Source organism: Alexandromys fortis, unplaced genomic scaffold (assembly GCF_014885135.2).
Source record: "Alexandromys fortis isolate MF-2015 unplaced genomic scaffold, M_Fortis_MF-2015_v1.1 scaffold_149, whole genome shotgun sequence".
In the NCBI taxonomy this organism is placed as follows: Eukaryota; Metazoa; Chordata; class Mammalia; order Rodentia; family Cricetidae; genus Alexandromys; species Alexandromys fortis.
The window spans coordinates 766,926-784,628 of record NW_026068025.1 but is presented as its reverse complement, the minus strand read 5'-3'; the positions used below and the strand labels follow the sequence as shown (position 1 = coordinate 784,628).

At 42.1% G+C, this 17,703-nt stretch overlaps 1 protein-coding gene across 2 annotated transcripts in view; it reads right to left on the bottom strand.

Annotated features, from left to right (window-relative positions):
- Nucleotides 1–551: 551 nt before the first annotated feature.
- Nlrp3 (NLR family pyrin domain containing 3) overlaps nucleotides 552–17,703 on the bottom strand; it is a 30,058-nt gene continuing 12,906 nt past the window's right edge. Inside the window, exons 7-10 of one of the 2 annotated variants that reach the window (XM_050163574.1) lie at nucleotides 17,078–17,248; nucleotides 9,148–9,318; nucleotides 8,490–8,660; nucleotides 552–1,223 (exon numbers count right to left, since the gene is read on the bottom strand). In XM_050163574.1, the coding sequence (XP_050019531.1) occupies nucleotides 1,124–1,223; nucleotides 8,490–8,660; nucleotides 9,148–9,318; nucleotides 17,078–17,248 (613 nt within the window). In that variant the 3' untranslated portion in view covers nucleotides 552–1,123. Of the gene's footprint in view, nucleotides 1,224–8,489; nucleotides 8,661–9,147; nucleotides 9,319–17,077; nucleotides 17,249–17,703 lie in introns of those variants that run through there. The other variant, XM_050163576.1, reaches the window with a different exon arrangement.

Here is a 17,703-nt window from a genome sequence, read left to right as displayed (position 1 = left end):
TTATTAAGTTAGTCTCTCTAGGAAGCTATAGCCCAGTTGGTGCAATGCTCGCAAAGCATCCACAAAGAATGGGTTTGAGCTCCAGCGTCACATAAACCTCATGGTGGCACATGCCTGCAATACCAGCACTGGCGAGGTGGAGTGAGGAGGACCCAAAGTTCAAGGGGGAAAGTGGGCCATTATTTAAAGTCAGTTTATCCAAAGAGAGTGTTTAGTGGCATGGTTGCTCTGCCCTTGCATAATCTCCTATAATAACAGTTCACCAACCCCATTTCCATAGCAAAGGTCTGGAGAGTCCACTGGACAATATTAAACAATATTTCCACTCTGGGCAATGCTGTATCGTTTAAAAGTTGTTCCTGCCGAGTGGTGGTGGTGGCACACGCCTTTAATCCCAGCACTCAGGAGGCAGAGGCAGGTGGATCTCTGTAAGTTTGAGACCAACCTGGAACAAATTCTAGGACAGATTCCAAAGCGACACAGAGAAACCCTGTCTTGAAAAACAAAAACAAAAAAAGAGCTATTTTAAGTATGTAAAGTGATTTATTTTTAGAAGTTTGGACAAATAACTTAAAAGAATTCTAGATACATTTTAAATTAAGAAAGTAGTACATGCATACAATAAATACAAAATGGATTTTTATAAATCTCTGGACTTTCGGGTAGCTAAATAAAAAACATAACTATTAAAAAGTAAAAAAAAAAAATGAGTAGTTACCACAAACTTGCCATCTAGCACACAGCCAGCTACTTACAGAAGACCAAGAACAATGATACGGACAAATGTAAAGAAAACAAGTGGACAGACGTGGGGGAAGAAAAAAACCGCACGAGAGGCGGAAAGGACAGAAATGTTTCTGTGAGTTCGTTCCATGAGGTCACCAAGAAGGAACACCTTGCCAGCTGAGGACGTGATGGAGCCGCATCTTCTGCCGTCTTCGCATTACCAGTGTCTTCACTGGGGAAACATCCTTGGCTCCCACATGAGCCTTTGCTGCAGACCCTGAGCTAGGAGAGCCCTGGCCGTGGTCCTGATGGTGGAGGCGGGTCTGACAACCCTGAAGAATGGTGTGCACTAGGGCACGGAGCAGGACTGTGGCACCTGGCAGTCCTGTGCCCACGCCTACCAAGAAGGCTCAAAGACGACAGTCAGCTCTGGCTTCTCTTCCTGAAGTGCTTGTAAGGCACATTTTGTTTCATAATTAAAATACATTTCACCCAACCTATAAAAACAGAAAGAAAGCTTTGGTTAGATCTTCAGAAAACTGGAAATTGGGTCTTTAAAATGTCAGCTCATCTGGTGTGGGGGTGTAGACCTATATAATGTGTGTGCTTGGGAGGCTAAAACAGGAGGAGTAGCACAGTTCAAGGGTAGCCTGGGCTACCTAGTGAGTTTAAAGCTAAGCCAGCCTGGGCACTTAAGACATCATCGTGTGGGGGCTGGAGAGATGGCTCAGAGGTTAAGAGCATTGCCTCCTCTTCCAGTTCAATTCCCAGCAACCACATGGTGGCTCACAACCATCTGTAATGGGGTCTGGTGCCCTCTTCTGGCCTGCAGGCATACACACAGACAGAATATTGTATACATAATAAATAAATAAATATTTTTAAAAAAGACATCATCGTGTGTGTGTGTGTTTATACGTGTGTACACATGCATGTAATCTCATTTCCTTTAATCCCATCTCCATGCCCTGAAATACTGAGTTTCCTAACCAATGTCGTTTCTGTGCTTTCTAAAGAAAGTCACACTGTTTTGTCCAGTTGTCTTCAAACTTCTAGACTCAAGCAATCCTCCTTCCTCGGGCCCCTGACAAGCTGGAGCTATAGAGTGTTGTACGCAGCTTGTTGTATATTGACCCTCATTTTCAGACAGACAGGAGGGAGCATGAATCCCCTTACACCATTTCCTGGGTTCAACAGCTGAAGCAGCTCATGGCCAACCATGCTCGTCTGTTGGCTTCCCACACCTTCCTGACTGGACGCCTTGACTCCGTGTAGTCATAGTTATCTCGCTGTGTAGTAGCTAATGGCCAACACTTTTTACAAGAAAACTGCAGTGTCCTCTCACATCTTACTGTCAATGTTCAGCATATGTTGAACTTTCCTCAACTGTCTCGGAAATATTTTACTACAATATGTTTATTTAATCGAGACTTCCTACAAGTCTACACATTGCAATTTCTTGATATGCCTCTCAAATAATCTGCACATATTTTCTTATTCAGGATCTTGTTAGGTAGTGAGGCTGTTCTCAAATTAGACATCCTCCTGCCTCCACTCCCTGAATGCTGGGATTATTGGTATGAGCCACCACAGTCAACTTAAGTACCAAATCCACTTTCTTCATTAAAATTTCCTTGAAAGGAGAACCACCATGAGCAAGCGGAACCAGGTGTCATATGTGCGCCCCACTGAACCAGCCTTCTTGTCCTGCCTCAAGGAAGGCCCCACCATAGAGACCAAGAAAATCCAGCCTCGGCTCTCAGATGAGGATGGGGATCACAGGGACAAGGAAGATGAGCAGCCTCAAGTAGTGGTTTTAAAAAAGGGAGATCTAGCAGCTGAAGAAGTCATGAAAATTAAAGCAGAGATAGAGGCTGCCAAAGCAGATGATCTCCAACTGATGGAAGAATCAGGTATCAAAAACCAGGTAAGCATTCCTCAGTTGAAAAGTGTTCAGGTAAATGACCCTATCCTATAGCCATACTGATGAATATCTTGCATATCACCATAGAACCTTCATCTGGCGATGGATGGAGATAGAGACAGAGACCCACACTGGAGCACCGGACTGAGCTCCCAATGTCCCAATGAGGAGCAGAAGGAGGGANTGTTCCCACTATTTGTTTATGAAAGATCTTGTTTGTGTGTGTATATATATATACACACATTCATATATATACACATTCATATATATATATATATATTTCCCCCATTTTCCTGAAGTGCCTATTTAAATGTGTGTTGCACTGGCAAAGTTTCTGCTATCCAATCAGATTGATGGGTTCCAAGTTGAGACATCTGCTATTTAATATTAGGAGTGAACTTCAAGAGGAGAAATTATTTGACATTTAAGAGGGGTTTTTTTTTGTTCTTTTTGTTCAGTTAGGTAAGAATGTCAGAGTGATTTAATCCTCTCCCTCAACTTGAAGTTTAGCAACCAATGACATATATTAAATTCAGTAGCTTATATTAAGATCCATTTGTGTATTCAACCTGCAAATGCACTTGTCCCACAACTACTGTTATACAACTGAGCAAAGGAAGCTGCTGTACCTTAAGTTCTCCCATTAGAAATCTGCTTGGCAGAGGGAAATAAATGAATAACACATGAATTGTATGCCTTCCTCTTAGAGTTTAGAGCACAGCCCTTCCTGGAAGGAAAAACTTCAGAATTCCTCATGCAACTGAATTCCAGGGATTGGTTTAGTGTTCTGATGAATGTTCTGCTTCCGTCTTGACCTGTTTCTACTATTTGTTCTAAAGGTTTTTCAAGATTTAGTAAATAATAAAGGTAACTTCCCAACCACTGAGTCACAGGTGACATTCAAGAATGTTTAACTCCTTATGAATAATGCATGGCAGGAATCAGAAAATTGTTTTCTATAAAGGGTGAGGTAACGTGGATACTTTTAGTTTTGCAGGGCTGTCATTCTGTACAACTCTGCCAATGCTGTATGAAAAATCTGTGTATAATAGATAACCCAATTAGACTGGCTGAGTTTGGCTTGCTCTGGATAGTATATGCCCCATGACTGTAATTTTCCAACTTCTGTCTTAGACTGTAAAATTTTAAGACACATCAAATACTGTCAATATAAAAATAACAGAACTATAAAAGCTCTAAGAGAAAATTAAATAAAAATATTTGTATTATTTATATTAAAACCTTTTAATTTTAATTCTGAAAACAAATCAAATTATTGATAATGTATTTGTAGCACATGTTATCCACAATAGACTGATATATATCATTACATTAAAAATTCTTCTCTAAGAAATAAAAGGGTAGAGGATAAAAAAGAACACACGCCAAAATTTAAAAATGAATATGAGTTACCATTTTACAAAAAATTGTGATACTGTATTAACTAGTTTGCATAAAAACAGTACCTCCTAAATATTTTTGTACTGATATGACAATGAATTATATCTGTAGAGAACAACTTTTCACTTCATTATCTAAATGTGTTTCAGTCTGTATGATGAATCCTTGTCTCATTTTCTCATGGTCTCTTGGATCCCCCTGTGTCACAACACCATGAGTTTTGATTTCTTAGTCCTTCCTTCTTTCCATACATTGCATGATTGAAACGAAAATTTGTGTTTGTGTCTTTACCTGACTGTTTTCAGTAACAGAGCAATAATTCTAAGAAAAATTAAACAGAAGACTTTATAATATTGTTTAGAATTAGTGGAATGAGTTTGTTCCCTTGTCTTTATTTTGCTCTTCTCTAGAATTTTAGACCATGAATCTTGGTGAGAGCTAACCCTAAAAGAGTAACAATTTTTCATGTTACAAATTAAGACTGGGGTGTCAAATCAGGAATTCAAATGTTGAACAAAATATGTAAGCCCCAAACAAAGAGATCATAAAGAGAATTCAAAAATTGAGACAGACGTGTAGAGGCAACATTAGAAGACCTAGAGCAATTAAGCAAAAAATTAAACTAGAAAGCTACTAATGTGGCCAACATGAAAGAAAAGGAGAACATGAGAAGAGCAATAAAAAATAAGGTGTCTGTTAATTAACAATGTGATTATAGGGCCAGAAGCATTTATTCCTGTGGGTTGAGCATTGAGCACACATTTAAAATCTGTAATAAAATAGCATTTACTGTAATGCAGAAACCATACTTGATTTATAAGGAACAGTTTTCAACAAAGACACATTTTCTATCCTGTCTAAGTGATACAGAATAGAACAGTGGCATTTGTCATGATTAAGAGAATTTTAAGCATTGAGGTAAAGGTGTACCTCACAGTAAAATATTTCCCTGGAATGTGTGAGATCTTGTCCAGGACAACAAAACAAAAAAATGTTAAATATATCACTTGCTGCTCCATGAATATGCCCTATTTCTGTCAACTCACAGGCATATTTCTTTATGTTTTACACTCTGAAAGTTTGTACTATCCTTATGAAAGGTATAATTTTCACTAAATTTTCTAATGAACGTGATATTGAAAGCTACATAGATGCTACCTCAGGTATGTAGATATGATGTAGGTAAAACAAATGAAATGGCTATTTTAGTGTGAGGAAGAGTACAAGAAAAATAATTAGAGACCATTCTATTAGCAGTGTTTTACAAGGAAAGCTTGTCAGACCAAGTAACAATTTAGAGCAAACATACTTAAATACTTCACAAAACAAGGTGACAGGTAGGTGGTATTTAACTCTTGGTTAGCAGTCTCTTCTCTATTCCCATTAAGTTATAGCCAGAACTCTCACTATACTGGAATTTATTATCTAAAATGTGATTTAAAAGCTTTCATTTTTGTATTAACTAGCATGGGTATTCAGAGTTAAGCTCATGAACTCATGGAAGAAATGCCTTGAAGTTACATAAAGGCATAATATTAACAAAGTTCATATGAATAATGATTATGAATTTTCTTATTGGGAAATAAGAAGTATTTTAAAGAAAAAGCATGTCAAACAGCTGTAGTCCTTTCTTGACTTCTGGAGACTCCTATGGATGCTCTCTCTCTCCTCAAAGTCCTTTTCTGTTCATTATTAAATTATCTCCAGAGCTTTCTCGAATCTTTGTAGGACTATTTGACCTATACGAGGTATTAAAATAGTTTCTTTTTTTATTCTGACAAAGTGAAAAGGGCAATGTTTTGGAAGTTTATTGAGAAGTCATGAGCTACTAAGTGAAAAAAGTAAAGGAAAAAGCCAAAATAAAATATTGATTCTTGTTTTCCTTTCCGATCATGCAGTTTGTTATCCTGTGATTGTCTAAGCAGCCGGATTTTCCTCTCAAGTTAGCTCATACTATGCCCACCTAGGGACCAACACAGCATAGAACAAATTTCTTTCTTGGGATTCATGAAGAAATTTAAAAACATTTCCTTATTAGAGTGCAAAATATTTTGAGTGGAAGAGGTGCAATTACTCTTCATAAAGATATGCCATTTTCACAGAAATTGTCTTTGCTGTATGAAATTATTCGTTTCTTCATGGAAATTCTAAACAAAATAAGATCAACTTATTTTTAGAAATCATTTTTATTAGTTCTTTGCCATCTTTATTTAATGACATTTTAATCAAATTAACCCCTATCCTAGGTCCTACCAGATCCACCTCCATTATCTACCTTCCCAACATTAAGTCCTCTATTTATTAATCATCAACTAATATTTCCAAACTTCAGTATTACCCAATTGTGAACATTTTGTGGGTTATAATAATGTTATCATATTACATACTGCCTTTATAAATAGAAGTGTTAATTTCTTTGAATTCTTCTAATTTGACAACCACAGATCCACTTTGTGTATTTTATGCACTATATGGTCTACTATTTTACCTAAAACAATATTAATAATAGCTTACAATTATTATATGCATACTGTATGTTTGATTATATTCAGAAACCTAAACACTTAATTTTCTTAAGAAAAACATGAGATTAAAATGATTTTTGTTTCTCATTCACAGGAGAGGAAAGGGAAGATGCAGTTTTGTTTTACTTTAAAAGAAACCTCCTTTTAATTGCTGCCAAATTGTTAGTCTTGATCACAGGTTAGTTACTTCTGCCACTGGCAGGAGGCTGGTTTATCATGACATTTCCCATGATACTACAGTAAAATGTATGTTTAAAGATGTCTTACTTTTCCAGTGTGAATATGGCTCTGGAAGAGGAATTACTGAGTTCTATGGCATATCCATCCCCAAGATCATTAGAAACTGACACATGAGCTCTTCTATTAGCTTCACCCAAAATCATAGCAAATGCAATTGGTCTTCCCAGATTCAAATGTCCTTTTATTTCTAGCAATATGATGGATTAAAAATATGGTCATCAATTTTCAAATTCCTATTTTTAAATATATTAACAAAAACAACAAAAAAAAGAAAGAAAAATGTTCAGGTTTAACAGCAAGCTCCAGGAAGAAAAGAAAGAAAGAAAGAAAGAAAGAAAGAAAGAAAGAAAGAAAGAAAGAAAGAAAGCCAATGAAGATGATGTAAATAAGCAGAATTCAGCTAGAAAGAACTCACAAAAGCAAATAAGAAACGGTAGTCTGCTTTCTGTCGACAGTGAAGATGAACATGAGTAAGTGTAAACACCATGGACGTGGTTTCCTTTGAAAACAATGGGGTATTTTTTTTTACAACATTGATTTTCCTGTATCTTAAAGTGACACTTTCCCCTAGTTCTTCAGGTTCATCCCAGAAAGCTTCACAAATACAGAAGAGAAATTCTTGAAATAAAACCCATCCAATGATGCCCCTTTGGCTGGAAATGCCAGACATTCACTACTGTTAGCATTTGGTTACCTTCCACTGTGGGTGTGTACATATGTAAATTACACTTTTAAACAAAACTGAGATTGTTGTTTTAAAAAGTTTCCTTGAAAGTTAACCAAGCAGATGGAGCACTCGCTCTGCGTCTTTTCCCACAACGTCAGGTTGAGCTGTGGACTGTGCATTCGCACACCTTCAGAGTGCGCCTGTGTTGGAGTCCTACCCTGAAATGTGGGGTACCCTGAAATGTGGGGTGGTGACTGGAGGTGGGCAAAAGTTAAGAACAGAGTCCTTCTGATGGGATTAGAACCCTTATCCCAGGAAACCTGTCCTCTCCCCATCTCACCCTGAGTGTGAGCACACGGTGAGCCAGCCCTCTGCTAGTGAAGAAGAGCCCTTTTCCGGCAACTGAATAAGCCACACCTCATTTCAGATGTTCTGGCTTCTAGAGCTGCGGTTAAATAGACTCCTGTTGTTTAAGTCACCTGATCGATAGTGTTTTGTTTTACCTACAAGCTGGCTACATCTCAGAATCCCCTAGGCTGTTTTGAGCCTAGTCCCCAGCTTAGTCATGACAATCCCTCTACTGGATCCCTTTCCCCAGCTTTGTTCTTCCTGTGGCTTCTGGTCCATTCATACTAAGAATCACAAGCTTCTGGGGGCGTCTAGGACCCCTTGTCATGTGGCTCTGGCTGTCTATAAATACATCTTTTCTTGGTCCTTGTTCATTCTGCTCTAGGCACTCCATATTTCAAACCACTTGGGATTCAATTGGGTATGAAAGAAACTTCCCATCCTTAAAGAAAAGCAAATCTCAATGAAAAGCAGCCACACTGAACAATATTTATTTTCAAGAGATTATTGGTTTTCAGGATAAAGCCTTTCACACTCAATTGAATCTTGGATAGTCTAAATACCTGGCTGCTGCTGAATGTAACTTTCCCCACATTGCTCTGTTTTTTAAGATCTCCAACAACTGGCCCAGATCTCTCTAAGCCCCCTGGGCACTCACTGTAGGCTCTGCAGGAGGCAGCCCTGCTGCTTCAGAACCTCGCAGAGCATCACCACGGCCAGGTCGCCCAGGTCGTTGTTGCCCAGGTCCAGCTTCCGCAGGCTCCGGTTGCGGGTCAGCATTTTGGAGAGATTCCAGCAGCAGTGTGAGGTGAGGCTGCAGTTGTCTAACCTTCGAGAAATGAGGGCGGTGTAAAGAAAATATCCTCAGCCCCCCATCCCTCCGCGGTCCCCAAGGTCTTAGCCGGCATTATTTCCCATGCCCAAAAAGCCCAGGCATGAGCAGCTTGAAGTAGCTTTTTATAGTACTGATATTTCTCTTCCCCCTTTAGATGGAAGTTTCTTTTCCCAATGTACTGGACTGTGCAGACCAAAATAGTAACAGAAATATGTTAGCTGACTTTTTTAAACACTGTTTCCCCTAGATTTCCACAAAATACCAATGCCATATCATATGAATTTGCCTCTGGTTTTGAGGCTTGGGGTTGGCAGAAACTCAACTCTTGAGCTTCACGCCATCTGGAAATGTCCCGGATCTGCCTAATGAACCAACACCCAGGAAGACTCCTCGCTCCTCAGACTCAGATTTGTCTCCTGCTTGCTCCCCAGTCTACCTCCCACCACATACTCCCATCACCTCAGGCGGCCCCTGGACTCACTCCAGCATCTGTAGCTTGCAGTCGGGGTGCAGAAGTCCCTCACAGAGGAGCTTGAGCCCCGCGTCTCCAAGAGCGTTGTTTCGTAGGTAGAGGTGCGTGAGGCTCTGGCTGGCTTTGAGGACAGAGGTCAGCGCTGAACAACAAACGGAAGTGAGGCCAGAATTCACCAACCTATAGGAAAAACAGAGGAAAGAGAGTCCTCAGTGCCCAGGCTCTCTCAGACATGGCACGCCACTTTGAGCTGCATCCTCTGACTTAAAGGTCAGAAGCCAGCATCTTGGATACAATCTGAAGCGTGAATCCACATCTCTGGATCCCACAAGAGAGGGGAACAAGGGCCTCAGCATACGCTCTGCTTGAATGAGCACAAGAGAAAGAGAAAAAAGCAAATGATTGGACACAACCACACTTCTCACACGGATTCCCTCTGGCAGCAGACACTCCTCTGGGATGCCTCATCTGAAAGAACACCCCACATTCCCCTAACTACAGTTCCCTGACACTGCAGACAGCCATCTTGACTCTGATGTCACCCAGGCAAGATAATAATGCAGCTGCCACAAGTACCACACACCTGTCACAGATTGGAAATCAGCGGTCATGAGGTTGTGTCTCCCTGAAAGTTAAGGACAGATGTGCGGTAGGGGTAGACTCAGGCTCAGTGGAGATTCTGGGGACTTGCTGTAACTTACAGTGATGGGGCAAAAGAAGGGGCAGGGACCTTGTGGGCCAGGAAAGGTGGGGTGATTTCACCCTCCTCTCCCACATCCGCCCTCTGTCACACCTTCCATCCATCTGCCTGTCCCTTAGCACAAAACCACGGATCTGTATTACTACCAATGGAAAGAGAGCATTACATTTTTATTACATATTGTGATAGGCAGAGACAGAGAGCTTGCACCTCTGTGGAGATCAGAGGACAGCTCTGCGAGTCCCTAGAATGAAGCTCAGGTTATCGGGCTTGATGGAAGGGAGCCTTTACCTCTCGGACCTCACAACAGTCCAAGAATTTTTGATTTACTCTTCTTGGGTCAAGTTGAGCACTGTCTACAGCCAAGCGCTGTGCATTAAATATGTGTTTTCCCCCTCCCCCGCCAGACCAACATGTTTGAATACTGGGTCACCAGTTGGTGGTGCTGTTTAGACATGTTTTTTGTGGGACCATCCGGAGGTGTGGCTTGGCTGGAGGAAATAGGTCACTAGAAGGCGGGCCTTATAACTCTGGCCAGTTCAGGTCCATGCTCTCTGCTAGTGTGAGCACACGGTGAGCCAGCCCTCTGCTAGTGTGAGTACACGGTGAGCCAACAACCATATACTGTCAGCCCACCCACTGGCAATATCTCAGTTCGAGCCAATCCCCATGAGGGTTTACATACTGACTGTTAACTTGACATGATCTAGAATCACTTTTAAGACAAATCTTTGGGCATATCTGTGAGGAATTGCCTAGCTTAGGTTAGCTGAGGTGACAAACCCTACCTTAAATGAATATAGGTGGTACCATTCCATGGGCTGGGGTCCCAGACTGAATTGAAAGGGAAAAGTCAAGTGAGTAGCAGCCTTTGTCTCTCTCTGCGTCCTGTTTGTGGCTCCGACATGACCAGCCTCTTCACACTCCTGCCAATGTGTCTCCGGCACTCCCCCACGCCTGCCCATGAGCTGTACCCTCACACTGGGAACCAAAATAAACCCTAGATAGCTTTGTTCTGTGTCCTGAACACAAGTTGCTACATGCTGCGTTCAGTTAATTCCATACGGTTTTCCTATTTATCAGCAATCTGCCCTATTTCACAAAACGGTCTCGTGATGACAACTGAAGAAGTTCTAACATGGTTGAGTATTTATTATGTAGGATAATGGTATCAAATATGATTGTTTTATTCCATTATTACAAACTCAAGATAGTAGTGTTAATTTTATTTCCTTTTTTTGTTTTCTTTTGAGACAGAATCTCCCATAACCCAGGATGGTCTCTAACTTGTTGTATAGTCTAGGGTGACTTTGAACTTCTGATCCTCTGGAGTGCTGGGATTACAAGCATGCACCACCACACCCTATTTAAGACATGCTAATGAGCAGACCCAGGGCTTTGCATGCCAGGAAAACACTGCCAACTAAGCTATGACCCTAACCTCCATATCTCTACGTTTAAGTAATAAAAGTAGAGAGCAGAATAATTATTTGAGGTCTGGTGAGATGAATCAGCAGAAAAAGGCTCTTGGCTGCCAAACTTGATGGTCTGAGCTTGATCCCAGTGACCCACGTGATGAAAGAAAGAGAATGAAGCCCTATGAATTGAATCATCGTCTGACTTCTACTTGCACGCAATGGCACGCACGCCCACGGATACATATAGGCACTCTACACAGGATAGGTAAAAAAAATTGCAATAATTATTAACCAGAATAATTACGTGAAAAATAATGAAAGCTTCCTATTTGTCATGGGAAGAAAAGGATCAACCAAGCTTCCATGAGGAAGAGATTATGAATGACAAAGAAAAGTAGAAGAACAGGCCAGGCCTTGGGATAGAAAACTAATTCAATACAGCTCAGAATGAGGGGAAGGTAGGATGAAAACTGGTCCTCTCCTCCAAGAAAAAAAGGAAGAAAGAAAGAAAGAAAGAAAGAAAGAAAGAAAGAAAGAAAGAAAGGAAGGAGGGAGGGAGGGAGAAAGGAAGGAAGAAAGGATGAAAGAAAGGAAGAAAGAAAGAAAGAAAGAAAGAAAGAAAGAAAGAAAGAAAGAAANGAAGAAAGAAAGAAAGAAAGAAAGAAAGAAAGAAAGAAAGAAAGAAAAAAAGAAAGAAAAAGAAAGAAAGGAGGGAGGGAGGGAGGAAGGAAGGATGGAAGGAGACAAGGAAAGAACTGAAAGTTGTTGGGAAATAGTTTAAGGTATGTTATTTTTGTTTATATTGCATTTTTTAACTCTGTGAAGCTGTGACACTTTGCCCTCTAGAACACTTGATGATCCTAATAAAGATCTCAACTGCCAGGCTGGATGGTTCAGGGAGGGGTCAACAGCGGTTGAGGGGAGGGGTGTTATAACAGCTAAGCCAAGTTTTATGTGGCCATGCGTGACAGTTGTGTAACACAGGGGATGAGGAACTAGAATATATTATGCAACCAGAGACACGATGCAAAAGTTCAAGAGAAGAAAACAATAATATATAAAAATTCCTAAAATTTTTAGTTTGTTCCTTCCACACTGAAGATCTACTGTGAAAGAAGTACACACACTAAGTTATATATACAAGCGTGTGCTTCACAGAGTGATTTGTAACAGTAAAAAATGGAGAAGCGCACCCAATTTTCATGACTTAATGAGTGGCTAGATAAATAATGGTGAGGGTTCTATGGGGTGTTGTGCTCTAAAGAGGATTTTCATGAAGCCACACAGAAATTTACCCAGATAAATGAAAAGCAAATAAAAGAAAAATATTTCTATTGTGTTTCTAGTTGCTTAGCTAACTACACTAGTTGGTGCCGCCACCACCCAGCAAAGATTCATTCATTTATTATTATACAGTGTTCTACCTGCATGCATGCCTACATGCCAGAAGAAGGCACCAGATCTCACTATAGACGGTTGTGAGCCATCATGTGGCTGCTGAGAATTGACCTCGGGACCTCTGGAAGAACAGACAATGCTCTTAACCACCAAGCCATCTCTCTAGCCCCTGAAGTTCCAGTTCTTTAAAATGTGACCCTAGGCTGGCAGCGATGGTGCACACCTTTAATCCCAGCATTTGGGAGGCAGAGGCAGGAGGATCTCTGCAAATTCAAGGCCAGTCTGGTCTACAAAGCTAGTTCCAGGACAGCCAAAGCTACACAAGGAAACCCTGTGGGGTGCTTTGAATGTAATTGGTCCCCATAAGCTCATGGGGGTGGCACTATTCGGAGGTGTGGCTTTGTTGGAGTAGGTATAATCTTGGTGGAGGAAATGTGTCACTGTAGGGGGTGGGCTTTGAGATCTCATATGTTGTCAAGCCATGCCCAGTGTCTCAGACCACTTCCTATCGCCTGCAGACCAAGATGTAGGGCTCTCAGCTCCTTCTCCAGCATCATGTCTGCATGCAACCTCTCACACCATGATGGACTAAACCACTGAAAATGTAAGTTACCCTGTGGTGGTTTAAAAGAAAGTAGCCCCCAAAGGGAGTGTCACTATTGGGAAGTGTGTCCTTGTTTGAGTAGGTGTGTTCTTGTTGAAGTAAGTGTGTCTCTGTGAAGACGGGCTTTGAGGACTCATATATGCTTAAGTCATACCCAGTGAGAAAGACCGCTTCCTATTGCCTGTAGTCCAGATGGTGCTAGAGTCCTCTAGCATCTTGTCTGCCTGCAGGCATCCTTGCTTCCTGCTGTGATGATAATGGACTAAACCTTTAAACTGTAAGTGAACCACCACAATTAAATGTTTTCCTTATAAGAGTTGCCATGGTCATGGTGTCTCTTCATAGCAATAGAAACCCTAACTAAGACACCTTGTCTCGAAACTAAAAATGTGGCCACAACCTCACAGACATAATTGGCTAAAATGAGGTCATTGGGTGGGTCCAAATCTACTATGGTGGCCATCCTCATCAAAACCAGAGCTTCTGATTGGAGAGATGGCTCAGCAGCTTTTCCAGAAGAGCCAAGTTTGGTTCCCAGTACCCATGTCAGGCAGATCACAACCACCCATAATGCCAGTTTCCAGGGAATTTGGTGCCTTCTTCTCACTTCCTTGGCACTGCACTCATATGCAATAGCTTCCCCCGATATGTGTTCATACACATAATTGAAAATAAATAAATAAAACCTTAGAACCAGAACATGAGACTCAGTGTTATACCCAGAGACACGGGGAGAATCCTGTGTAAAGACAGGCCACACTCAAGTGATTCATCTACAACCGCAGTACCAAGGACTTCCCGTAAGAGACACAAAAGGGTACACCCTTGCTCATGGTCCTCAGATGAACCAACTCAGCTAATGTCTTCATCCCTGCCTCTAGAATTGAGGAACAATGCATTTGGGTTGTTTAAGCCATTATGTTTTGGGAACTATGTTATATCAACCTTAGTAAAGTTATACATACAGGATACTTAGATAGAAAGATGAATAGTTAGCTAAATATATTGAGGAGGAGCCATATGGATCAATATGTGGATTGATAAAGCAATTAGTGCTTATGGGTGGATGGGTGTTTGTGTAGAACACAGGGACTGGAATTTCGCTTGCCAGGTTTGCAGAGACAGAGACCCTTTTCACTTTCACCTTCACAAACCTGGATAATCTCTTAAGTTAAACTAAGTATGATACTTTTGTAGCAAAACTCAGAAGTGGCATCCGGGTGTGAGATCTATTTGGGAAGACATCTGTCTATGGGTGGTTATTGACACTTGGGGGTACATAAGACATCTTAGAGAGTGTAGAAACAAACAACAGGAAATCAGTGGGGAAAGCTGCAGATCACAGGGGGAGAAGCCAGTGCAGAATTTACAGAAGAGGAGCCTATCACTTCAACATGAGAGGCAGCATGCACAGGGCAAGGATGAACTGCAGGAATGAGCCAAGCTAAGGACTGGGAAGGACCGACAGGAGTGGGACAGGATCCTGAAGCCAACACTACTACACTCCGGTCTGTGGCCGATGGATTACCCCTTCCCTAGCGCTGTGCGTGGAAACAAGATCACATCTACCACCATCAGCACCCGTAACAGAGCTCCAGCGACCTTAGGAAATTCAGGGTCCAGATGCATCCGTTGATTCAGAAGCCGCGCTGTAGCAGTATGGGAAAGCAATCTGGTAATGTCTGGGGCTGGGCTAATAGAGCATGCCCAGGGAAGTATCAGAGTTTACAATTAATATTGGTGGTTAATTATGGATAATTGGTTATCCCTCAGGAAAAAGTCTATCTTGTTAGTATGTTTTTTTAAGACATAGATTCGTGTAGCCCAAGTTAGTTTCAAACTCACTATGTAACTGAGGATGACCTCGAACTTCCGATCATCCTGCCTTTCCCTCCCAAGTGCTAGGATTACAGGAATGTGAACAAAACTCTGTACTAGGGATGGAACTCAAGGCATGATGCATGCTAGGCAAGAACTCTACCAATTGAGCCACATGTCCAGACTCACCTTGTTATATTTTTTTTTCAAAGGCAGAATCTCATATATAGCTCTGGCTGTCCTGGAAGTTACTAAATAGACCAGGCTGGCTTCAAACTCACGGAAAAATACCTGTCTCTGCCCCCCAAGTGCTGGGATTAAAGGCCTGCACCAGTATGCTCAGCTTGCTTTACTGTGCCCTAAATATTTATCTAGCTGCCATTTCTATCAATCATGTGAATGAAGACATATTCAGTTTGTTTGTTTTATTTATAGATATTGACAGAAAGGACATTTTAGTCTTTCCCAGCTGATTTAGCAGAGACGGGGGTAAGGTTAGGAGTAGATGCTGAAGCCTCGCAGAGAGTACAATTGCAAACATAACCAGACCGAGGTACTTACAAAGGGGTGGGCTGGGGAATCACACAGGGTGTCTGGCTCTAGCCAGACCTGAAGCTCCTGAGCCTCGTTTTCCCCTCTTCGTGAAATACGGGCATTGGTGAGCACTTAGCTCGATTTTCAGAGGGCAATGAGCTGATTCTCACGAGGATCATGAAAGAGTAGTGAACGGCCACTAGCTGGCGGTCTGTGCTTTTACTGGCTGCAGAATTCCAACCTCAAAAACCTGATGTGAGGCCAGCAAAATGGCTCTGCTGGGGAAGGTACCCGCCGCCAAGCTGAACAACCTAGTTCTGTCCCTGGGACGCATGTCCAGGTGGAAGAGAAGAACTGACTCTGTAGAGTTGTCCTTTGACCTCCACACAGGTGCTGGGGTGCACATGAAGTAAGCAAATGAGTAAATCCATAAATGAACATATTGAGTTTTTGAAAGACGTATAGACTACCAAACATAAGGAAGTCACACTGAAAACAGAATGCCCCACCCCTAAACGTAAAAGTCTCACTGGATCTTCGGGTCTGGATGCCAAGAGAAGCATCCCCAATCCAGCTGTTTCCTGGGAGAGCTTGGCTAGACTGGTGCTGATGCTGAGCTGGGCCACCGCTGAGGATTTAGAGACATCTGTGCCACATTAGTATGATGCTATCTTTGGGGACCAGAGACTGGGGCTGCTGCTCCAGTGCGGAAGGGCAACCCCAGAGTCCAGAACCTGAGAAACTGCAGTTGGGGGCTGAGAGCTCAGGGCAGAGAACTTACTTTGCAGAACTCATTTCCGTCCTTGAAAGCGCTCACACAGTAAAGGGGTTACTGCTCTTGTGCATGTCTCAGAAGCAAGTTTTGTGCTCAATGGAAGAAATAGGGCTGCACAACCGCTAGGAAGCTCCAACTATACTGCCATGAGCCAGTAGGACTCCCCTCGTCACCTTATCGGTAGTAATGCATCTGTTCCCCGGTGTCTTTGGGTAACTTGTTCTAAGACACCCACAGGTGCCAACCTCTGCGTGTGTTCATGTCCCTCATATAAAATGGCAGAGTATTTGCCTAACACCTCTGTGCATCCTCCCGTGGACTGTAAATTATCTCCAGATTACTTACGATACCTCTCATGGCATACGTGTTACACCATAAGTAGTTAGTATGCTGTATTGTTCAGAGAATAATGACAAGAGAAAGGTTCGTATACATCAAACGCAGACATAATTTTTCCTAATATTTTTTAGCCCACAGCTGGTTAAAACTGTGGCTCCTTGAATCTGCAGTGCAGAATCCCTACTGTGTGCTGCATGAATCTGATGCGTCAGACCATGTCTGATGCTCATGCTGCGACTCCCACTTCATCTCCAGCTGATGAGCCTTCCCTAGAGTGGCCCCATCTATGTTTTCCAAATAAACCATCTCTGAAGAGAATTGGATTTTCCACAGAGATACGAAGACTTACTTACCCCAGCTTCTGCAAGTTACATTGAGGGTGCTTGATTTTTTCACACAAAACTTGAACTCCTGAATCTCCCAAGGCATTTTCTCCGATGTACAGTCTGGTCAGAGAACAGTGGGAGCTCAGAACCAACGCGAGATCCTCACAGCATGCAGATGTGAGACAGCAGCTGACCAACCTTGCATGCAGAGGGGACAGGGTCAGTGCCATCTCTCATGCCTCTGTACCATGTGCCTGGAGACTGCACCTCCTGCTGCTCCCTCCGCTGAAATCTGCACCTCAGCTCCACAGAGCTCTCTCTCATCCCTTCCCTGTTTGATGAGACAACAGCTACTAAACCCATTCCTGCACTAGAACATCTTTCCTGCTCCCTTCACTGGTTTTTATTGAAATAAAATGTACATATGGGCGCCAGGGAGATGGCGCAGCGAGTAAAGGCATTTGCTACCGAGCCTAACGACCTGAGTTTAATCCCAGAACCCTCATAAAGGAGACAGCTGGCTCCAAAAAGTTGTCCTCTGACCTTCATACATGCGCCACGGCATGCACATGTGTGCATGCATGGAGAAAGAGAAAGAGAGAGAGAGAGAGAGAGAGAGAGAGAGAGAGAGAGAGAGAGAGAGAAAGAATATA